We start from the raw sequence: 25,626 nt of genomic DNA, 5'->3' as shown, positions 1-25,626 counted from the left end.
GTCAGTGAGGACCCAGATTAGATAGGTGGCTAGCAATGCTCAGCTGAGAGCCCTAGCTCCCGGAGCACTCAAACTCCAGGCCTCGGATCTCTCTCTACATTTGGATGAGCTGATGATACCAAATTTTTTCTATTTACTTCACCAGCATGTATGATGTAGTCCAATAAAACAATAGGTCAAAGATAAGATAAATCTTATTGCAATGGCTAAAACATGGACATCGACACCTGGTTAGGGTTTCCCAGAAAGACATCATCAGCAGGAACAGTCACATTTACAAAATTCATAGTCCGTACATACTGAAAATGTTGGAAATGTCATTTTTTTAATTACCATTAACTATTTTATATAGAAATATGATCAATAGGTACACTTCACTTCCAGTCTGGGATATTTATGCCATTTTTGATGCATTTAATTCAGATGATTTTTTTCCTGGAGAGATGTTGGCTGTGGATCGAGAGGAAGATAAATTATGGCATACATGCCATGTCCCACATTTATTATTATAAGGGCTTTAGACACAGACTGAACCTCATTAGACACTTTACAAAGTGGAGTGCCTAAGTGTGTTTGTAGCATATGCTAAATTTTCTAAAAATGCGCTCCACTTTTTATACTTAAAATGTTCTAAAGTAAAACTAAACTTGCACCAGATTTATCATCCAACACGAGCATATGTGATAAATGTTAAGACTGCCTTGGTTAAGTTTATGCGAAGGCCGGGATCACACATGCAAGAAATACGGCCGAATCTCGCATGTTAATACCCGGAATTGCCGCCATCACTCAGGAGCGGAGCGTGCGGCTGCATGTATTGCTATACGGCTGCATGCTCCGCTCCTGAGTAACGGTGGCAATGCCGGGTATTAACCCCTTCGTGACATGCGCCGTACTAGTACTGCGCTGCCGGCACTGCATTAGTGCCAGCAGTAGTACTAGTACGGCGCACCGTTCACCGCGGTCTCGCGCTAAGCGCCGCGGTGATCGGGTGCGGGTGTCAGCTGTATATGACAGCTGACACCCCGCAGCAATGCCCACGATCGGCGCTATCGCCGATTGCGGGCATTTAACCCCTCTCATGCCGCTGTCAGTAGTGACAGCGGCATAGAGGGGGATCGCGCAGGGACGGGGGCTCCCTGCGCTCTCCCACCGGAGCAACGCAATGAGATCGCGTTGCTCCGGTGACCCGGAAGGAGTCCCCGGATCCAAGATGGCCGCCGGACTCCTTCCGGGACTCCTTACCCTTGGGAAAATAAAAACATAGGGGATAAAATATCATTTTCGTGGAAAAAAAAATATTTTTTATTTTCACGGCTCTGCGTTATAAACTGTAGTGAAACACTTGTTGGTTCAAAGCTCTCACAACACATCTAGATAAGTTCCTTGGGGGGTCTAGTTTCCAATATGGGGTCACTTGTGGGGGATTTCTACTGTTTAGGTACATCAGGGGCTCTGCAAATGCAACATGACGCCTGCAGACCAATCCATCTAAGTCTGCATTTCAAATGGCGCTCCTTCCCTTCCGAGCTCTGCCGTGCACCCAAACAGTGGTTCCCCCCAACATATGGGGTATCAGCGTTCTCAGGACAAGTTGGACAACAACTTTTGGGGTCCAATTTGTCCTGTTACCCTTGGGAAAATAAAAACAGGGGATAAAATATCATTTTCGTGGAAAAAAAAATATTTTTTATTTTCACGGCTCTGCGTTATAAACTGTAGTGAAACACTTGTTGGTTCAAAACTCTCACAACACATCTAGATAAGTTCCTTGGGGGGTCTAGTTTCCAATATGGGGTCACTTGTGGGGGGTTTCTACTGTTTAGGTACATCAGGGGCTCTGCAAATGCAACATGACACCTGCAGTCCATTCCATCTAAGTCTGCATTTCAAACGGTGCTCCTTCCCTTCCGAGCTCTGCCATGAACTCAAACGGTGGTTCCCCCCCACATGCGGGGTATCAGCGTACTCAGGACAAATTGGACAATAACATTTGTGGTCCAATTTCTCCTGTAACCCTTGGGAAAAAAAAATTGCGGGCTAAAACATCATTTTGTGGAAAGAAAAAATGATTTTTTAATTTTCACAATGCTACATTCTAAACTTTAGTGAAACAATTGGGGGTTAAAAGTGCTCACCACACATCTAGATAAGTTCCTTAGGGGGTCTTCTTTCCAAAATGGGGTGACTTGTGGGGGGTTTCCACTGTTAAGGCACGTCAGGGGCTCTCCAAATGCGACATGGCGTCCGATCTCAATCCCAGCCAATTTTGCATTGAAAAGTCAAATGGCACTCCTTCCCTTCCGAGCTCTGCCATGCGCTCAAACAGTGGTTTATCCCCATATATGAAGTATCGACGTACTCAGGACAAATTGCACAACAACTTTTGGGGTCCAATTTATCCTTTTACCCTTGGGAAAATAAAAAATTTGGGGCAAAAAGATCATTTTTTGTGAATATTAATATAAATTTTTTTTTACGGCTCTACATTATAAACTTCTGTGAAGCACTTGGAGGTTCAAAGTGCTCACCACACATCTAGATTAGTTCCTTAGGGGGTCTACTTTCCAAAATGGTGTCACTTGTGGGGGTTTCCACTGTTTAGGCACATCAGGGGCTCTCCAATCGTGACATGGGCTCCGATCTCAATTCCAGCAAATCTTGCAATGAAAAGTCAAATGGCGCTCCTTCCCTTCGGAGCTCTGCCATGTGCCCAAACAGTGGTTTACCCCCACATATGGGGTATCGGCGTACTCAGGACAAATTGTACAACGACTTTTGTGGTCCAATTTCTCCTGTTACCCTTGGTAAAATGAAAGAAATAGGACCTGAAGTAAAAATTTTGTGAAAAAAAAGTTAAATGTTCAATTTTTTTAAACATTCAAAAAATTCCTGTGAAGCACCTGAAGGGTTAATAAACTTTTTGAATGTGGTTTTGAGTACCTTGAGGGGTGCAGTTTTTAGAATGGTGTCACTTTTGGGCATTTTCTGTCATATAGACCCCTCAAAGTCACTTCAAGTGTGAGGTGGTCCGTAAAAAAATGGTTTTGCAAATTTTGTTGCAAAAATGAGAAATCGCTGGTCAATTTTAACCCTTATAACGTCCTAACAAAAAAAAATTATGTTTCCAAAATTGTGCTGATGTAAAGCAGACATGTGGGAAATGTTGTTTATTAACTATATTATGTGATATAACTCTCTAATTTAAGGGCATATAAACTAAGAGTTTGAAAATTGCAAACTTTTGGCTCTCGGGTGTTTTTCTCTAAAGCAGCATGATTTCAGTGTAGCATTTTTTTTCATATATTTTCTCTTAGGGTTCTCCATAGTAAAAAAAACAAAAAAAACAAGAAAATTGCATTTGTTCACAAAACAACACAAAAAAGTAAAAAAAAATGCAAAACACGCTAATGATACTCTAGCTTGTCAAAGTGCCTGATATGGGTAGCAAAGGGGCTGAAAAAGTCTTTCTAAATGAGTATGCATGTACTGCAGAATTTGTAGTCAGTTATTATTATTATTACAATGCCAGCTAGTATAGCACCATCATATTCTGGAGGACTATACATATTGTCATCACTGTCCCCATTGGGGCTCACAATTTAAATTTCCTATCAAGAATGTCTTTGGAGTGTGGGAGGAAACCCAAGCAAGCACAGGGAGAATATACAAAACAAGCCACCATGTTGTGAGTTTGAACAAAAACCACACATCTTTCCCATTTTTTTATTTTTTCTTTCATGAAAAGCAAAGCATTTTTTATAGACCAGGAGAAAATGCTACAAAATAATTTGGTGTGAATGAAGCCTCAAACTCACAAAAACATATATGCAATGATAAAGCATTGGTATGACAAAAAAATAAAAGGAAAGTACTAAATACACTGTGTTCCAAATTATTATGTAAATTGGATTTAATTGTTTTGTTTTTCAAATAAACTCATGGATGGTATTGTGTCTCAAGGCTCAATGGATCACTGAAATCAATCTTAACCCCTTAGCGACCGCCGATACGCCTTTTAACGGCGGCCGCTAAGGGTACTTAAACCACAGCGCCGTTAATTAACGGCGCTGTGGAAAAAGTCCATAGCGCCCCCCAGAGGCCGATTTTCTCCGGGGTCTCGGCTGCCGATGGTAGCCGAGACCCCAGAGAACATGATTCGGGGGGTTTTTAACCCACCCCGCATTTGCGATCGCCGGTAATTAACCGTTTACCGGCGATCGCAAAAAAAAAAAAAAAGCAATCTCTTTTTAATTTCTCTGTCCTCCGATGTGATCTCACATCGGAGGACAGAGAAAAGGGGTCCCAGGTGGCCCCCCAATACTCACCTAGCTCCCCCGATGCTCCTCGTGTCTCCCGGTGGGCGCCGCCATCTTCAAAATGGCGGGCGCATGCGCAGTGCGCCCGCCGGCCGGCACCGGGAGGATCTTTGGGGTCTCGGCTGCCGGGGGTAGCCGAGACCCCAAAGAGCACGATCGGGGTCGGTATTACCGACCCCTGTTTTGCGATCGCCGGTAATTAACTGTTTACCGGCGACCGCAAAAAAAAAAAAAAGTAAAGTGTAATTCTCTGTCCTCTGATGTGATCGCACATCAGAGGACAGAGAAATAGGGGGATTCGGGGACCCTAGCATACTCACCTAGGTCCCTGGATCCTCTTGCTGCTCCTCCTGGCCGCCGGCAGCAGAACATGGCGGACGCATGCCCAGTGCGCCCGCCATCTGTCTCCATCTGCCGGCCGGCAGGAGAACAGCAGTTGGGGCTAAAATTAGGGGTAGGGTTAGGGTTAGGGGTAGGGTTAGGGTTAGGTTAGGGTTAGGTTAGGGGTAGGGTTAGGGGTAGGGTTAGGTTAGGGTTAGGTTAGGGTTAGGGGTAGGGTTAGGTTAGGGTTAGGTTAGGGGTAGGGTTAGGGGTAGGGTTAGGTTAGGGTTAGGGGTAGGGTTAGGTTAGGGTTAGGGGTAGGGTTAGGGGTAGGGTTAGGGTTTGGTTAGGGTTAGGTTAGGGGTAGGGTTAGGTTAGGGTTAGGGGTAGGGTTAGGTTAGGGGTAGGGCTAGGGTTGGGGCTAAATTTAGGGTTAGGGTTGGGGCTAAATTTAGGGTTAGGGTTGGGGCTAAACTTAGGGTTAGGCTTCTTTCACACTTACGTCGGTACGGGGCCGTCGCAATGCATCGGCCCGACATACCGACGCACGTTGTGAAAATTGTGCACAACGTGGGCAGCAGCTGTAGTTTTTCAACACATCCGCTGCCCAATCTATGTCCTGGGGAGGAGGGGGCGGAGTTACGGCCACGCATGCGCGGTCAGAAATGGCGGATGCGACGTACAAAAAAACGTTTCATTGAACGTTTTTTTGTGCCGACGCTCTGCCAAAACACAACTGATCCAGTGCACGACGGACGCGACGTGTGGCCATCCGTCACGATCCGTCGGCAATACAAGTCTATGGGCAAAAAACGCATCCTGCGGGCACATTTGCAGGATCCGTTTCTTGTCCAAAACGACGGATTGCGACGGAATGCCAAACGACGCAAGTGTGAAAGTAGCCCTAGGGCTAGGGTTAGGGTTGGGGCTAAAGTTAGGGCTAGGGTTGGGGCTAAAGTTAGGGTTAGAGCTGGGATTAGGGTTAGGGTTTGGATTAGGGTTCGTATTAGGGTTAGGGTTGGCATTAGGGTTACGCTTGGGATTAGGGTTAGGTTTGGGATTAGGGTTAAGGTTAGGGTTGTGATTAGGGGTGTATTGGGATTAGGGTTAGGTTTGAGGTTAGGGTTGAGATTAGGATTAGGGGTGTGTTGGATTTAGGGTTTTGATTAGGGTTATGGTTAGGGTTGACATTAGGGTTGTTTTGGGGTAAGGGTTGTGATTATGGTTAGGGTTAGTGATTAGGATTATGGATGAGGTTGGGATTAGGGTTAGGGGTGTGTTGGGGTTAGGGTTGGAGCTAGAATTGGGGGGTTTCCACTGTTTAGGTACATCAGGGGGTCTCCAAACACGACAGCCAATTTTGCGCTCAAAAAGTCAAATGGTGCTCCCTCCCTTCTGAGCTCTGCCGTGCGCCCAAACAGTGGGTTACCCCCACATATGGGGCATCAGCGTACTCGGGATAAATTGGACAACAACTTCTGGGGTCCAATTTCTCTTGTTACCCTTGTGAAAATAAAAACTTGGGGGCTACAAAATCTTTTTTGTGAAAAAAAAAATATTTTTTATTTTCACGACTCTGCATTCTAAACTTCTGTGAAGCACTTGGGCATTCAAAGTTCTCACCACACATCTAGATAAGTTCCTTGGGGGGTCTAGTTTCCAAAATGGGGTCACTTGTGGGGGGTTACTACAGTTTAGGTACATCAGGGGCTCTGCAATCGCAACATAATGCCCACAGACCATTCTATCAAAGTCTGCATTCCAAAAAGGCGCTCCTTCCCTTCCAAGCTCTGCCGTGCGCCCAAACAGTGGTTTACCGCCACATATGGCGCATCAGCGTACTCGGGATAAATTGGACAACAACTATTGCAGTCCAATTTCTCCTGTTACCCTTGTGAAAATAAAAACTTGGGGGCTACAATATCTTTTTTGTGGAAAAAAAAATATTTTTTATTTTCACGACTCTGCATTCTAAACTTCTGTGAAGCACTTGGGCATTCAAAGTTCTCACCACACATCTAGATAAGTTCCTTGGGGGGTCTAGTTTCCAAAATGGGGTCACTTGTGGAGGGTTTCTACTGGTTAGGTACATCAGGGGCTCTGCAAACGCAACATAATACCCGCAGACCATTCTATCAAAGTCTGCATTCCAAAACGGCGCTCCTTCCTTCCGAGCTCTGCCGTGCGCCCAAACAGTGGTTTACCCCCACATATGGGGTACCAGCATACTCAGGACAAATTGGACAACAACTTTTGGGGTCCAGTTTCTCTTGTTACCCTTGTGAAAATAAAAATTTGGTGGCTAAAAAATCTTTTTTGTGGAAAAAAAAAAAAAATTTTATTTTCACGGCTCTGCATTATAAACTTCTGTGAAGCACTTGGGCATTCAACGTTCTCACCACACATCTAGATAAGTTCCATGGGGGGTCTAGTTTCCAAAATGGGGTCACTTGTGGGGGATTTCTACTGTTTAGGCACATCAGGGGCTCTCCAAACGCGACATGGCGTCCGATCTCAATTCCAGCCAATTCTACATTGAAAAAGTAAAACGGCACTCTTTCTCTTCCAAGCTCTGCGGTGCGCCCAAACAGTGGTTTACCCCCACATATTGGGTATCGACGTACTCAGGAGAAATTGCACAACAACTTTTGTGGTCTAATTTCTCCTGTTACCCTTGTGAAAATAAAAATTTGTGGGCAAAAAGATCATTTTTGTAGAAAAAATACAATTTTTTTTTTTCACGGCTCTACGTTATAAACTTCTGTGAAGCACATGGGGGTTCAAAGTGCTCGCCACACATCTAGATAAGTTCCTTAAGGGGTCTAGTTTCCAAAATGGTGTCACTTGTGGGGGGTTTCCACTGTTTAGGCACATCAGGGGCTCTCCAAACGCGACATGGCGTCCAATCTCAATTCCAGCCAATTCTACATTGAAAAAGTTAAACGGCACTCCTTCTCTTCCAAGCTCTGCGGTGCGCCCTAACAGTTGTTTACCCCCACATATTGGGTATCAGCGTACTCAGGAGAAATTGCACAACAACTTTTGTGGTCTAATTTCTCCTGTTACCCTTGTGAAAATAAGAATTTGTGGGCAAAAAGATCATTTTTGTGTAAACAAAAGCGATTTTTTATTTTCACGGCTCTACGTTATAAACTTCTGTGAAGCACTTGGGGGTTCAAAGTGCTCACCACACATCTAGATAAGTTCCTTAAGGGGTCTAGTTTCCAAAATGGTGTCACTTGTGGGGAGTTTCCACTGTTTAGGTACATCAGGGGCTCTCTAAATGTGACATGGTGTCCGATCTCAATTCCAGCCAATTCTGCATTGAAAAAGTCAAACGGCGCTCCTTCACTTCTAAGTTCTGCGGTGCGCCCTAACAGTAGTTTACCCCCACATATGGGGTATTGGCGTATTCAGGAGAAATTGCATAACAAAATTTATGGTTACATTTCTGTTTTTACACTTGTGAAAATAAAAAAAATGGTTCTGAATTAAGATGTTTGCAAAAAAAAGTTAAATGTTCATTTTTTCCTTCCACATTGTTTCAGTTCCTGTGAAGCACGTAAAGGGTTAATAAACTTCTTGAATGTGGTTTTGAGAACCTTGAGGGGTGTAGTTTTTAGAATGGTGTCACACTTCATTATTTTCTATCATATAGACCCCTCAAAATGACTTCAAATGTGATGTGGTCCCTAAAAAAAATGGGGTTGTAAAAATGAGAAATTGCTGGTCAACTTTTAACCCTTATAACTCCCTAACAAAAAAAAATTTTGTTTCCAAAATTGTGCTGATGTAAAGTAGACATGTGGGAAATGTTATTTATTAACTATTTTTTATGACATATCTCTCTGATTTAAGGGCATAAAAATACAAAGTTTGAAAATTGCAAAATTTTAAAAATTTTCGCCATATTTCCATTTTTTTCATAAATAATCGCAAGTAATATCGAAGAAATGTTACCACTAACATGAAGTACAATATGTCACGAAAAAACAATCTCAGAATCAGCGGGATCCGTTGAAGCGTTCCAGAGTTATAACCTCATAAAGTGACAGTGGTCAGAATTGCAAAAATTGGCCTGGTCATTAAGTACCAAATTGGCTCTGTCACTAAGGGGTTAAACACATGTGATAATTAGTTTTCCAGGTGATTCTAATTAAAGGAAAGCTACTTAAAAATGATGTTCCACATTATTAAACAGGCCACAGTTTTCAAGTAACATGGGAAAGAAAAAAGATCTCTCAGCTGCCAAAAAGCGTTAAATAGTGCAATGCCTTGGTCAAGGGATGAAAACATTAGATATTTCCCGAAAACTTAAGCGTGATCATCGTACTGTCAAGAGATTTGTGGCTGAATCTGAGCACAGATTTGTTTGTGCTGATAAAGGCATAATTCATCGGATTAAGAGAGCAGCTGCCAAAGTACCATTACAAACGAGAAAACACATATTTGAAGCTGCTGGTGCCTCTGGAGTCCCTTGAACCTCAAGGTGTAGAATCCTTCAAAGGCTTGCTTTGGTTCATAAACCTACTATTCGGCCACCCCAAAACAGTGTTCACAAGCAGAAACGGTTACAGTGGACCCAGACATACATGAAAACTAATTATCAAACAGTTTTGTTTACTGATGAGTGTCAAGCAACCCTGGATGGTCCAGATGGATGGAGTAGTGGATGGTTGGTGGATGGCCATCATGTCCCAACAAGGCTGCGACATCAGCAAGGAGGTGGAGTCATGTTTTAGGCCGGAATCATGGGGAAACAGCAGGTAGGGCCCTTTAAGGTTCCTGAAGGTGTGAAAATGACCTCTGCAAAGTATATAGAGTTTCTGACTGACAACTTTCTTCCATGGTATAAAAAGCAGAAACGTGCCTTCAGGAGCAAAATCATCTTCATTCATTACAATGCACCATCTCATTCTGCAAAGAATACCTCTGAGTCATTGGCTGCTATGGGCATAAAGGGAGATAAACTCATGGTGCGATTACCATCTTCACCTGACCTCAACCGTACAGAGAACCTTTGGAGTATCATCAAGCAAAAGATCTATGAGGGTGGGAGGCAGTCCACATCAAAACAGCGGCTCTGGGAGGCTATTCTGACTTCATGCAAAGAAATACAAGCAGAAACTCTCCAAAAACTCACAAGTTCAATGGATGCAAGAATTGTGAAGGTGATATCAAAGAAGGGTTCCTATGTTAACATGTAACTTGGCCTGTTAGGATGTTTTGGAGTTAAATAGCTTTTTTGTTCAGTGAATGTGACCTCCTAATGCTGCAAATTCCACAAATGAGCATTTTCAGTTCTTTAAAACATATCAAATGTTTAGAAATTCTACTGTGCCTAATAATTTGGAACAGTGCCTTTTGAGTTTTTATTCATTTTGGAGATTATACTGTTATCATTGGGAGGTTTCTTCAATAAAATTCGATGTATAATCTAACGGGTGATAACTTTTATTAGACTGACTGTCATTTGCACTGACCATTTGGAAAAATCCGAGAAAAATATCATCTGCATAATAATAATTTAGAACATGGTGTAGTTTTAAAAATATTACCAAGACCTCATTCAGACGTTTTCCAATGTTTTTCATGTATGCGTTATATCCTTGATTTTGATGGAAAAATGTACCGTACCTATTATACTCTATAGGGTATACACATGTACATGTTTTTTATGTGGACTAAGTGGTCCCCAAAAATAAAAAAACAGAGACGCGTCAAATTTTAATTCTAGTGACAGATCAAACTTCCCAATTCAGGTCTATGAGTCTGTCAAAAACTTGGACAGCACGCTGATAACATCCTAGCTACTGTCTGGCACTATCTATTTTTCATTGAGTGTTTGATAGAAGAATCTTGAGAAACCTCTATAAATTTTTATTGCATACAAGAAAAACTGATGAAACTCTGATGCAAAAAGCTGACACATTGACCAAGTATGAAAATTGCTTCGTTTTTCACAAACACAAAAAAAGTATAAATGAGGCCTAATGCTGGGTTTACACATTTTAATCGCGGACATTATATGACCACTGATCAGTTATATGCAAGGTAATAGTTGGCTCTTTACACCGGCCACCACAAATCTGTACAGAATAATAGTTACCATGATCAGTGCTGCCATCAGTGCATTACTGCCCTTACTGCTGTGTAGGGCCCAGGCCACGTCCGGGCCCCCCTCTTATACTGTGGCTCATCGGGCCCCAGGGAATAATGTACTATGCGCTGGTGTGCTGCCTAGAGCAGCGCACATTTCTGCGCTGCCAGATTTCCTGACTGGTGCTGCACAGCCGTCAATACAGAACGGCCGTGCAGCTCCAAGGCTCTCTCTGCCTCTTTTGTGACATGCTACTGACGTATGCGATGTACACAGGACAATGTGCTGCAGAGAACTATGATTTTTTAAGCAAGCTTAAAATAAATTTCACTTGACAAACAAGCATTTTGCTAGTTTACAGGTGACTGCAGGCCTCTTTTTACAGCTTGATAGTTGTGAACCAATAATCAGTCCAACTAAAAGCAGCCAAAGACTACAATCAGGCAAACATTACAATTCCACCCTGTCCGCAAATTGCACATCCTACTGAATCTAATTTTTGCTTAATGTGCTCATCCAAATAGCGGATGGATGCAAAAACACAGTGTCGTTAAAATCCAGGACTATGTGTTCCGCAGTGCTCATGTTCACTAGTAATTTGATTTACACTGTTCATTGTGCAGTCAATTGAGCACACCGTCAGCATCCTGACTGAAAATACATAAGTCTGAATATAGTCTAAGAAAGATAAGCAGCAGTTTGGATAATTAGTGGGTCATTCATCAAAGCTTTTACACCAGAAAACTGGCTTAAAATGCTATGAAAAGTTGCTAAATTTTTGTGCAAAATGGAGTTGCACAAAAATGTTATGACTTTTGTATTCTTACGCTAGGTTGTAACAGCTGCGTCAAGACTGGGATAAGTGGGGAAGAGCAGTGGCAGGATGGGGAGAGGCTATTCCCACCCATCAAATTCAGCAAAATTGCCAGCATTTTTTATGCCAGAAATGCTACTCCAGTCCTTGACAACGGAAGGTACAATAAATTAAGTGGCGCCAGCCTCTTAATGAATTACATGGATGGTACTCCAGCGACCCCTTCATGAATACTTGTGTATGAAACGCCAGAATTAGTGAATCAGCCCCATTTGCTTTATTATTCAATTAGTTCCTGTAGTGTTACTACTAATATTAAAGGCTGTATATGTGATAAACTGATCTGCAATATTAATATTTACCAAACTTACAAATGGTATATAGTAAGTTTTACCAGGAGAGACAGATTGCTTTTCTACAAAAAGAACAGCCATAAGGCAACAATTTCAACTGCTGAGGCCAAAGCTTCACATTGAAATGGAATAATAGTGGCAGCAAACATGTCTGTGATATTTCACAACCCGAGCTACAATACCGCTGTCATTTTCTCAGAATTAACATAGTTAACTTGGTTATGAAGAGAAAGCTAAATTATTGTGCACACCAAAAACAACTTAATTGAAGACATTCTGCATAATTTTCTGTTGCTATGTGACTAAAAATGGCACATGACCTACTAAGCAGCATTACAGTCTGCACTACTGTCACATACTGTCGTGGATTTTACAGTTTTTATAGTCATTTTCCAATGACCGTATATATTAACACATTTATGGACATTCAGCGAAGCCAAGTGACAGCCATGATTTATAAGCCATACTTTATAAAAGGGGAAAATGCACATAGTACTCAGGTTTGAGTCTAGCAGAAGAAAACAGCGAAGGAAATCAAAATGCCAGCGATTCTCACAGGTACTAGAAACCGCTCAAGCTGCAGTGTCAACTGTCTTAAAAGTCTCTTATTGGTCCACTGGTAAAATGGCCGGCTGACACATGTCAACTAGTGGAGATGAAAAGGACCCGAGTGTCACCATTTCAAGCCGCGTGTCACTACTTCATGTAGTCAAGCATTACTAATCAGAGAAAAAAATGCCAACAGGATACAGGCTTGGCAAGGAAAAACTCTAGAACTGAGCATGATTTATGAAAATGTTGCAACCCCCTTGGACTTTATGGAAAACTGACAGAAAATGTAGTTAGACTTAAAGATAAGAAAACAGCTGTAAATAATCTACAATTATGGAAATCATTCTTAAAACCTTGACTGCATTATCATTTTTTCAAACACAATATGTGTACAGTCACCTACAGTACAGATCAAAAGTTTGGACACACCTTCTCATTTAAAGATTTTTCTGTATTTTCATGACTATAAAAATTGTAAATTCACTCTGAAGGCATAAAAACTATGAATTAACACATGTGGAATTATATACTTCCAAAAAAGTGTGAAACAACTGAAAATATGTCTTATAGTCTAGGTTCTTCAAACCTTTTGCTTTGATGACAGCTTTGCACACTCTTGGCATTTTCTTGATGAGCTTCAAGAGGTAGTCACAGGAAATGGTCTTCCAACAATCTTGAAGGAGTTCCCACAGATGCTTAGCACTTGTTGGCCCTTTTGCCTTCACTCTGCGGTCCAGCTCACCCCAAACCATCTCAATTGGGTTCTGGTCTGGTGACTGTGGAGGCCAGGTCATCTGGTTTAGCACCCCATCACTCTCCTTCTTGGTCAAATAGCCCTTACACAGCCTGGAGGTGTGTTTGGGGTCATTGTCCTGTTGAAAACTAAATGATCCTCCAACTAAACGCAAACCGGATGGAATAGCATGCTGCTGCAAGATGCTGTCGTAGCCATGCTGGTTCAGTATGCCTTCAATTTTGAATAAATCCCCTACAGTGTCACCAGCAAAGCCCCCCATCACATCAAACCTCCTCCTCCATGCTTCACGGTGGGAACCAGGCATGTAGAGTCCATCCGTTCACCTTTTCTGCGTCGCACAAAGACACTGTGGCTGGAACCAAAGATCTAAAATTTGGACTCAACATACCAAAGCACAGAATTCCACTGGTCTAATGTCTGTTCCTTGTGTTCTTTAGCCCAAACAAGTCTCCTCTGCTTGTTGCCTGTCCTTAGCAGTGGTTTCCTATCAGCTATTTTACCCTGAAGGCCTGCTGCACAAAGTCTCCTCTTAACAGTTGTTGTAGAGATGTGTCTGCTGCTAGAACTCTGTGTGGCATTGACCTGGTCTCTAATCTGAGCTGCTGTTAACCTGCGATTTCTGAGGCTGGTGACTCGGATAAACATATCCTCAGAAGCAACTGACGGTCCCAACCCCATTTATAGGGCAAGAAATCCCACTTGTTAAACCTGATAGGGCACACCTGTGAAGTGAAAACCATTTCCGGTGACTACCTCTTGAAGCTCATCAAGAGAATGCCAAGAGTGTGCAAAGCAGTCATCAAAGCAAAATGTGGCTACTTTGAAGAACCTAGACTATAAGACATATTTTCAGTTGTTTCACACTTTTTGTTAAGTATGTAATTCCACATGTGTTAATTTACAGTTTTGATGCCTTCAGTGTGAATTTACAATTTTCATAGTCATGAAAATACAAAAAAATCTTTTAGGCTATGTGCACACGTTGCAGATTATTTGCGTTTTTTTAGCGCTATAAAAACGCTATAAAACCGCAAATAATCTGCATACATTAAGCATCCTATCATTTTTAATGAAATCCGCAACTTCTGTGCACATGATGTGCGTTTTTCCGCATGAAAAACGCATTGCGAAAAAATAATGAACCTGCTCATTAATTTTGCGTTTTTTTCGCGGTTTTCCCACTGTCTAATGCATTGGGAAATGTCCGGAAAAAACGCGCAAAAACGCGCAAAAAAAGTGTCAAAACCGCGCAAAAAACGCGCAAAAAAAACGCATGCGGATTTCAAGTGGAAAACTGGCAGAAATGTACGGATTTTCACAGGAATTTTCTGCATGAATTCCTGAACATGTGCACATAGCCTAAATGAGGTGTGTCCAAACTTTTGCTCTGCACTGTACGTAAAACAAAGATAACAAAAAAAAGCAAATTGAAGTCACCAGTATATAGAAGTCCTTGAATTTTCCTCCTGTAGACTTGTAGGACCATGCAGAGTTACATAATACCTTTTATTGACCCAGTAAATTAAAGATGCAAGCTTTCAAGACTGCTCAAATATCTTCTTCGGGTATTGTGAGGTACAGAGGATTGACTTTCCATTCCCTCTTCTCATTTTCCTTTTTAGTTACATCCTATAATGTTTTATAAAGTTCTCAAAAGGAATCTGTCAGCAGGATTTTACCCCTCAAAGTATTTGTTTGTGCAAGTGGCTCGTTCAAAGACAATACCTTGTTATCCCCTGTTCCTATGGATAGGGAGTAACCTCCAAACTAGTGAACAGCCCTTTAAAGTCGTAGTAATTCATGTCGTACTTTGCAATGACTGAATATATTAATGACAAGTGAAAAGGTTATTCCATAAAAAAAAGCCATCAAACAAAGAAGAACTTCTTAAATTTTTGAGCCAGAAGTAGTGTGAAAGACTGGTGGAAAACATGCCAAGACGCATGAAAGCTGTGATTAAAAATCATGGTTATTCCACAAAATATTGATTTCTGAACTCTTCCTGAGTTAAAACATTAGTATTGTTGTTTCTAAATGATTCTGAACTTGTTTTCTTTTCAATATTTGACGTCTGAAATCACTAGTGTTTTGTTTTTTGTTTTTTAATTTTGACCATTTTTCTTTGTCAGACAAAAAAATACAAAATTTATTGCTTGGAAATTCGGAGACATGTCAGAAGTTTATAGAATAAAAGAACAATTTACTGTATATTCTCGAGTATAAGCCGAGAATTTCAGCCCATTTTTTTTAGGCTGAAATTGCCCCTCTCGGCTTATAATCGAGTCATACCCAGGTGTCGGCAGGGGAGGGGGAGCAGCAGCTGTGTAATAATACTCACCTGCTCCTGGTGCGGTGTCCCTGGTTCTCCAGCACCGGCAGCTTCTTCCTGTAGTGAGTAGTCACATGGTACCGCTCATTACAGTAATGAATATGGATCCAATTCCACTCCCATAGGGGTGGAGCCACATATTCATTACTGTAATGAGCGATACCATGTGACCGCTAAATACTGGAAGAAGCTGCCGGCGCCTGGAGAAGCAGGGACTGCAAGGACTGCGCCAGGTGCAGGTGAGTATAACACAGTGCGCGATATTCACCTGCTCCCCGTTCCACCGCCTGCCGCCGCTACGTTTTCCCCGTCCTCTGCAGTGATGCTCAGGTCAGAGGGCGCGATGACGTGATTAGTGTGTGCGCCACCCTCTGCCTGAACAGTCAGTGCAGAGGACGGGGAAGACACAGCAGCGCCCGTCGTTGGAATGCGGAGCTGGTAAATATAACAAGTGAAGGGGGCCTGAGAGGTGAGTATGTCATTTATTTATTTATTTTTTTATCGCAACAACAGCATATGGGGCAAATGTCTGTATGGAGCATCTTATGAGGCCTTGTGCAACATTCACGGCCGCCATCAGGGCATTACTGACCTGACTGGGGTATGGGGCCCGGTGGGCAGATGGGGCCCACATTGGGCCCCGTGCCATCTGCCCATCGGGCCTGGGTCCCAGCGGCAGTCTTCTGACGCAGGTTCAGTGTTTTGTTGCCTTGTGGGCCCGTCCGGGCCCGCAAGGCAACAGTTAAAGCCGCCAGCCAATCGAAGGCTGGCAGCTGATGTCAGCGCACATGTCGCCGGCATATGACATCATCGTCATTCGCTGGCGAGTCCGCGCTGAAATGCCCGGGATGGATGTCGGCACTGGACAGCGGCCAGGTTTTTTTTTTTTTTAAACTGAATGCGGCAAGCCTGGGGCATGATAAAGACAGGAGGAAAGAAAAGAACACAGGGGGCAGGAATGAAATCAGGGGGGCAGGAATGAAATCAGGGGGCAGGAATGGAAACACTGGGGGCAGGAATGAAAACATCACAGGGGGCAACAATGGAAACACCACAGGGGGCAGGAATGGAAACACCACAGGGGGCAGGAGTGGAAACACTGGGGGCAAGACTGGAAACACTGGAGGCAGGAATAAAAACACCACGGGGGGCAGGAATGAAAACACTGGGGGCAGGAATGGAAACACCACAGGGGGACAGGAATGGAAACACCACAGGGGGGCAGGAATGGAAACACCACAGGGGGTAGGAATGAAAACAACACAGATGGACAGAATGTGACACGGGGCAGAATGTGAGACACAGGGGGCAGGAATGGAAACACTGGGGGCAGTAATAAAAACACCACGGGGGGCAGGAATGGAAACACCACAGAGGGCAGGAATGAAAACACTGGGGGCAGGAATGGAAACACCACAGGGGGGTAGGAATAAAAACAACAGAGGGTAGGAATGAAAACAACACAGAGGGACAGAATGTGTGACATGGGGCAGAATGTGAGACACAGGGGGCAGGTATGGAAACTACACAGGGGGGGCAGAATTTGTGACGGGGCAGGATGTGAGACACGGGGCAGAATTTGTGACACAGGGGGCAGAATGTGAGACACGGGGCAGGATGTGAGACAGGGGGGCAGGATGTGAGACACGGGGGCAGAATTTGTGACACAGGGGGCAGAATGTGAGACATGGGGCAGGATGTGAGACGGGGGCAGGATGTGAGACGGGGCAGGATGTGAGACAGGGGGGCAGGATGTGAGATGGGGCAGAATGTGAGACACGGGGGCAGAATGTGAGACACGGGGCAAATGTGAGACAGGATGGAGACAGATGGGGCAGGATGGAGACAGATGGGGCAGGATCATGGGGCAGGATCATGGGGCAGGATGGATACGATGGAGACAGATGGGGCGGCAGGATAATGGGACAGATGGGGCAGGATGGGGAGATCATATGGGGGTAGAATGGATACTCATGAGGGCAGGATGGGAGAACATATGGCTGGAGCCAGGAATGAGATACACGGGGCCAGGATGCGGATATTACCACCATAGGGGCTATTTAAAGGATATTATTATGGCAGTGATGTATTTATTTTATTTTTTGAGGATACTGTTTTAAATGGGGGGTGGTCCTGTTACTGTGAAGAGTGACACCAGTTTGCCTTTTTTTCTTCATCTGGTGTAGTATAGAAGTTGTGAAAAAATTAAGCAATGTATTCTACAAGCAGAGCTCTAGATAACTAGATTATTTCCTGCAGAGTCGAGCCCTGGCTGGAAGAAGTGATGGCGGTCTGTGCTGGATGAAGATGGAAAGCGAGGCTGAAGGACTTCACCAAGAGACATCACTGGTGAGTTAGTGTGTTACCTGTACACAGACACTGCATACTAAGTAAAGATCTCCTGTGTATAATGGCACTTATGGTGATAGTATTGTGTTTTTAAAATTAATGATCAGTATTGCAGTATTCAGTCACTATGCGGTGGTAATATGTTGTCCAGCCAAGGTGTGGCAGTATTTGTCCTTTGTATGTGCTATTATTTGGTCACTGTGGTGGTAATATGTGGTCTGGTCATGGTGTGGTGGTAGTTGTCCCTCGTATGTGGTATTATTGGTCACCATGTGGTGGTTATATGTGATCTGGGCATGGTGTGGCGGTATTTGTTTCTTGTATGTGGTATTATAGGTCACTATGTGGTAGTAATATGGTGTCTGATCATGGTGTGGCAGTATTTTTCCTTGTTTGTGATATTATTGGTCATTTCAAAATTCAAAAATAAATAAAAGTATACCTCAATTGTATTGGATATTTTAACAAATGTTTAGTAAGTTACAGTAGAGTATAGAGTCCGGCCAGAAGAGTCTACCTTGTCTTGGTGGTGGATTAAAAAATCTTTTGGCCAATACAAAAGCTGCTGGCCATGTATGTGGTGATGGGAACTGTAAATGTGTGATTAGTGAGGATGTGGTGCAGAAGTGGAGTTTTTGCAAGAGAGGGCAGTGGGACTGTGGATGGTACGAGGGGTGGAGCCTGGGCGGAGTCTCAAGGGGGACTCCGAAAATGTTGCCAGTATGGGGCCCTGAAATTCCTAGTGGCAGCCCTGGCAACATTATATGGGGCAAATATCTGTATGGGGCCATGTGCAGCATTATATGGGGAAATATCTGTATGGGGCCATGTGCAGCATTATATGGGGCAAATATCTGAATGAGGTCATGTGCATCATTGTATGGGGCAAATATCTGTATGGAGCATCTTATGTGGCCATGTGCAACATTATATGAGGCAAATATCTGTATGGGGCCATGTGCTGCATTATATAAGGCAAATATCTCTTTGCGGCCATGTGCAGCATTACATGGGGCACATATCTGTATGGAGCATCTTATGGGGCCATGTGCAGCATTATATGGGGCAAATATCTGTATGAAGCATCTTATGGGGCCATAATCAGCATTTGTGGAGCATATATGGGGCAAATGTGTCTATGGAGCATCTTATGGGGCCATAATCACATTTGTGGAGCATTATATGGTGCAAATGTCTATATGGAGCATCTTATGAGGCCATAATCAGCATTTGTGCAGCATTATATGGGGCATATTTTAATATGGAGCTTCTTATGGGGCCCATCATAAACTGTATGGAGCATTATATGGGGCTCCTGATTCAATATGAATATTCAAAAACACTTAACCTACTGATGTATCAATTAATTTTTCTTTTATTGGTATCTATTTTTATTTTTGAAATTTACCAGTAGCTGCATTTTCCACCCTAGGCTTATACTCGAGTCATTAAGTTTTCCCAGTTTTTTGTGGCAAAATTAGGGGTCTCGGTTTATACTCGGGTTGGCTTATACTCGAGTATATACGGCACATTTTACTCAAAAATATATGTATAAAGAGAAAAATCAGACAAACTGAACATTTTGCAGTGGTCTCTTAATTTTTATTCTTCGCCAGCGCTATATATATATATATATATATATATATATATATAAATTCTTGCCCATTCTTCCTTGGCAAACAGCTCGAGCTCAGTGAGGTTTGATGGAGATCATTTGTGAACAGCAGTTTTCAGCTATTTCCACACATTCTCGATTGGATTGAGGTCTGGACTTTGACTTGGCCATTCTAACACCTGGATACGTTTATTTGTTGACCATTACATTGTAGATTGTGCTTTATGTTTGGGACCATTGTCTTGTTGGAAGACAAATCTCAGTCTCAGGTCTTTTGCAGACTCCAACAGGTTTTCTTCAAGAATGGTCCTGTATTTGCCTCCATCCATCTTCCCATCAATTTTAACTATCTTCCCTGTCCCTGCTGAAGAAAAGCAGGCCCAAACCATGATGCTGCCACCACGTTTGACAGTGGTGATGGTGTGTTCAGAGTGATGAGCTGTGTTGCCTTTACGCCAAACATATCGTTTGGCATTGTTGCCAAAAAGTTTGATTTTGGTTTCATTTGACCAGAGCACCTTCTTCCACATGTTTGGTGTGTCTCCCAGGTGGCTTGTTGCAAACTTTAAACAACACTTTTATGGATATCTTTGAGAAATGGCTTTCTTCTTGCCACTCTTCCATAAAGGTCAGATATATGCAGTGTACGACTGATTGTTGTCCTATGGACAGACTGTCCCACCTCAGCTGTAGATCTCTGCAGTTCATCCAGAGTCATCATGGGCCTCTTGGCTGCATCTCTGATCAGTCTTCTCCTGTGTGGCAACGTACAGAAGGGTAACATCATATCTCACCCCCACTCTGGTAAACAGTTTAAGATTAAGGACTACTACACATGTGACACACCTAATGTAGTGTACCTAATCAAATGCCCATGTGGCCTTGGTTATGTAGGCGAAACCACTCAGCCTATAAAAGATCGGATTTCGAAGCACAAGTCTACTGTTAGGTGTAGAAATCTCTTACTACCCATCCCCAAACACTTCGCTGATCATAATCATAAAGTCTCTCAACTGAGGTTTCAGATTATAGAACAGGTTTCTACCCCCAGGCAAGGTGGGGACCGTATTAGACTATTGAAACAAAGAGAGGCATACTGGATACACACACTGGATAATCTGCACCCTCGGGTGTTAAACAGGGATTATGATCTCTTGTCATTTGTTTAATTAACCTACGACAGATTATTCTTCCATGATCCTACATTCCTCGTTTATGTATAAAATCCCTCAGGTGCCCTATTCAAGAGTCCAGAGTATATACTTTTAGATCTGTTCACACAGAGTGAATACGCTATTATAATGTGTTGTTGTAATATTTGTTGTATTATTATGCATGGTACTAATGGATGTATACTTCTTTGCAGAGTCGTTTATACTGAGTGACCCTTTGTGACATTGTCCACTTACTCATCTATACACCGCTACTTTGTGTGCACCTTTTCTATACCAGCAGTGTACCACAAACCCTCCAGAGCCTTAAGGATCTGAATTTGACCCCTTTAAAATGGCCGCTGGGACGCAAACACTTAGACCGTGAACAGCACAACCCAGCCGCATCACTTCCGCAATGTCCTCTCTTCACATTAGCTCCGATCACGTGACCAGCCTGTTAGTCCCGCCCATCATTCATTTAAATTACAAAAACTTCACTTAAGTTGAGTGCCTAAGTGTATCTTTCTCTACTACTCAAAAGAGGCGATGCTGGCAGATAGAAAAAGGTTCCCACTGCTCTGCTCGGGCTGCCACAGACTTAGCTGCGGAACCAGGGTCGGGCAAATCTTTTTGTTCAACTCCACCACCCACACTCATAAGCTACAAGCTTTACGTTATCCATAAACATTCACATCTTCAGGAGTTTCTACACTCTACTTTCATTTTTAACTATATATCTTATCTTATTTCAATGCACATTTGGCTTATCAACTATGATTTGAGGCTCGATTATGATTTCTTATGGAGTAGACCTATACAGGTTCGTTCTTTTATTCTAACTTCCTGATTATTCTGCTACGGTTACATGTAACAGCCAATGCAATGTTTTACATAAAACTCACAAACGAAGTAGTAAAGGAAAAATACTAAGTGTGATGAAAACAAGTCAGCAATAAGCTCTGAGCAGTGTCCCCACCAGCCCAGCATTACAGGAATGTCTGACAGGAGGGAGGGGAAGGAAACTGTGCAATTACTGCTGTTTTAACCCATTCAGCAGCACAGCTACTAACATAGATTAATCATTATTTTTGGTTTATATTTTAATATATGGTAACTCTTTCTGCTGTCACATAGAAAAACCCGGGCCTCACACTCTTTCTATATTTACCTTTACCATTCCTTCAGTGCTACTTTATCATCATTACCATACACTCCAACTTACAGCTATCACTCCAGTTTCATGGTCGTATTTCCTTACAGACATATCACGTTGAAAAAGCTACAACTCAATTAATCTTCATAACATTGCAGCTATACTCCTGACATGTGGCGGTACCCAGCCGATGTCAAACTAGGGCAACACACACATCCTGGCCTGTTGTTACAAGATAATAAAGATACACTTTTTAATCTTGGATGGTTCCATATGTAATGATGTATATTAGTTTTAAACAGTAAGAATCATGACACATGAGTATAGACTCATGGCATTTTACTTGCTGGCTTGTAGTATGTGACATATATGAAAAGTCAACTTTCAATGTCAATGCAAGCAAGTAACATCTGCTCCTACCTGCTGGAGACCGTATGTGGTGGAGATGTTGTTCACTGGGGGTCAAACTGTTTAGCCTCCTTCCTGTAACTATTGGGGGGCTCTGGGGTTGCCTTCTTCCCTCTGAAGTGTTGTTATAGCTTCTGTCGATACCTTGCCCATGTATGATGTTTGACATTAGGTGAGGAAGTGGGGATGTCTGAAGCTGGTGGTGGAAATTCATGGGGGCTCCAGGAAAGCTGGAAGTAGGATCAGGGTGTACTTGGAGTAGATATGAGCAGAATGGAAGAAGAGAAGAGAGCCTGGAAGGAGGATCGGGAAGGGAAAACACGGCAATCCGCACAAGAGTGATGGGGGAATTGGAAAGCAATCTTCTCTGCTGCTTCTCTGCTGGTGGCTGATGCAGCTTCAGCCCCTAAGATTGAGGTAAAAAGGGAAAAGAAACGCTGTATTTCTTCCACACAGTACTCCCTCCTTCCTCTGTTGTGCTAACAGAAGGAAAGAAATAAAGAGCTTAATCTACCTCTCAGTTTTATAAAGGCAGACTTCAGCTACATATCCAACACCCGGTTCTGTGAAATCTCGCCTCCCTCCTTCCCTGATGAGGATTTCCTGCTCTGCATGACTTGTTCCCTGAGTGTTCTTGTTTCTATGATGTCAGCACAAGTCCAAGCAACGGTGCCCCGTACCCACCACCCATTGAGACAGGGAGGGAAATGTTCAAGATGAGCCATATCCTTGCCTATCTGTCCTCCTCTGAGCTGTTACCGTCTTTCAATCGATTATCACTGTTCCCTAAGACAGTCTCCCACTGTCTTATTATTACTACTATTAGCGAACCCCTAAGCTTCCCCATCCTAAAGCTGCATTTACACTGAAAGATAATTTGTGAATAAGCGTTCTTAAAAACAATCGTTTCTTGATTATTTTGCAAATAGGCTGTCAATTACCTGATGAGCCAGTAAAACACTCGTTCATTGGATGAAATTATGTTTTGCCCATTGCAAAAGATTATCGTTTTTAGCGGTGTACCGTCATGTGTAAACAGGACTTACACTGCCGAGAATCATAGTAGCCTACACTCACAGAACAATCTATTACAGATCATTCAGTGTGCATTGTTTATTTTGGTCTGAATGTGTAAACAGGCTATTAAACGACCACCAATTGGAAAAGATTTACTGACTGGAGGTAATATAGTGCCACCGGTTGGGCCATGTAAATGGACCCTAATGATCACTCCTTCAGATGTGTGTGGCAAGTACTATTAGTACAAAAGTGGGTTACTGCAGGATCACCAGTATTAGCAGAAGAAAAAAAGAAGTCTATCAAGTGCAAGCAATAGTCAGTTCACTGTGTCTAATCTTGGTTCAATAATCCCCAATATTCTGTGATAAGCACATACATAAAACTGTTTAAACAGCACTAATACACAGATATGTACCAGCAAAATTTCTAGGGGAACCACGTAGGGTCCTGTCCATATCGTTTTGGCCACAACAGTAAGATAATCACATGTAGAAAATAAGTAGCCCCAAATGAGTATAAGCTCCGACATTGAGTGACACGAGTCTCCCGTCAGCCATGGTATCAACAGTTGTGGCTTACTTGGATCAGTAGCTAGGATCGCTCCACTGGTTTTTGGTTTGCTAGTGATAAGTCCAAAAAATACAGGACACACTCCACCGACTTGTCAAAATATCCAAAAGTTTGGAATTGTGATGTCACAGGTGTACGGCGGCCTCCAGGACTAAAAAGTAGGTCACCAGAACATGTATTACAGCATGGCTTCCTTCGTCGGGGTATCCTCCTAACCGCCTTACTCTCCCTTACATACCCACTATGGGGTTTATTTTTGTCATTTAGACTTGATGAGATTCACCTCACATGTGATCTACCTCTCTGTGGGCCATTATTCCCACCATCAACCACATCTACAATTACATGTAATCTATGTTATTTGGCTTGATATAGTAATTGCTGAAAGTAACCTTTGTTACATGTGTAAAACTAATTGCACATTGGTAAAAATAATAAAATATGGGTGAGGGGTACTAGAAACATGGAAAAATGTGCATGAATGTATTGCTAACGTGCATAAATAATGTCAACTATACATTTATCTATAAAGTGGAAATATTTAAAGTCTTATGTGTTTATTATAAATGGTAATTATAGCTAACATACAAATAGCTTTAGTTCTTGAGTTAATTATCTTAGAGCAAACATGTTCAAATTGTATACCCACTTGCTTTCTGCTTTTGACATTTTTGGAATAAAATATCCTTTTCCCCATTCTTGACAGATTATCTCCAGACCAAAGAAAGAGGTAACTGAACATCACACTTGGTTAGGCTAGGGTCTCACAACCGATTTCCTCTCATCTGAGAAATTTGGTCCAATTATGCTGATCACACTTTGATCTGATTTTCTCAGATGAGAAGATGGAAAAAAAACTAGACCTCTATCTTCTACATTCTATCAGTCCATGGAAATAGGACTGAACTCAGATGTCATCAATGTGCAGTCTGGACTCATGGACTTGGATGGCCGACTGAGATCCGACATGTGCACGGTCCGACAGAAACACAGTGGTGTGAGTGTGATGTTTTATCAGATCGCACTCGGACCGAACATACAGTTGTCTGCACGAGCCCCAAGGGTGATGTCATTCTTTGGGCTGATTCTAGTACTATGGCCAAATGATAGGCATCGGGCACTACACAGGCCCACACAGATATTGCCGAGACTCGTGGGCTCCTTAGTAGTGTTGTTTCGGCAGTGAGTTATTGAACCAAGATTTGGTGGAGTGCACTGACTATTGCTGGCAACAGATGAGGTTGGATTTGAACTAGTCCGATCTTAATATAGGCATGTACTTCAGAAATATGTTCTAATATTCTAAAAAAAAATTCTCTGCAAAAGAAATTAAGAAAATTTACTCCTTTCCATCTCCCTATGTGAATGCTAGAGATATCCATGAGTCTCACTGGGGACAGGGATTAATGTGAGCGGTATGTTCTCACTACAGCACTGTGGAATATGTAATTTGTAGGTAAATATACAAATGTTCCTAAATAATAAATAATGGAAATTGAATAACTAAGAAAAATATTAGAATTAATTAAAACAAAAAACTTTAACACAATAAAGGAGGGCAACAAAATTAATAAAGGGGATGGGAGAATTACAATACCCAGATAGATTAGCGAAATTAGGATTATTTAGTCTAGAAAAAAGACGACTGAGGGGCGATCTAATAACCATGTATAAGTATATAAGGGGACAATACAAATATCTCGCTGAGGATCTGTTTATACCAAGGAAGGTGACGGGCACAAGAGGGCATTCTTTGCGTCTGGAGGATAGAAGGTTTTTCCACCAACATAGAAGAGGATTCTTTACTGTTAG

General features: G+C 42.5%; 1 protein-coding gene across 3 annotated transcripts in view; it reads right to left on the bottom strand.

Annotated features, from left to right (window-relative positions):
- Nucleotides 1-25,626, bottom strand: part of RNF38 (ring finger protein 38) — a 411,040-nt gene that overhangs the window by 370,753 nt on the left and 14,661 nt on the right. The window contains exon 1 of one of the 3 annotated variants that reach the window (XM_069767557.1): nucleotides 22,237-22,995. The exons of the other annotated variants lie outside the window; for them this stretch is intronic. Within the exon in view, the coding sequence (XP_069623658.1) occupies nucleotides 22,237-22,438 (202 nt within the window). The 5' untranslated portion in view covers nucleotides 22,439-22,995. Of the gene's footprint in view, nucleotides 1-22,236; nucleotides 22,996-25,626 lie in introns of those variants that run through there. 3 annotated transcript variants of the gene reach the window in all.

Source organism: Ranitomeya imitator, chromosome 1 (genome assembly GCF_032444005.1).
Source record: "Ranitomeya imitator isolate aRanImi1 chromosome 1, aRanImi1.pri, whole genome shotgun sequence".
Lineage (NCBI taxonomy): Eukaryota > Metazoa > Chordata > Amphibia > Anura > Dendrobatidae > Ranitomeya > Ranitomeya imitator.
The sequence above is the reverse complement of the archived record's forward strand: the minus strand, read 5'-3'. Positions and strand labels throughout refer to the sequence as shown.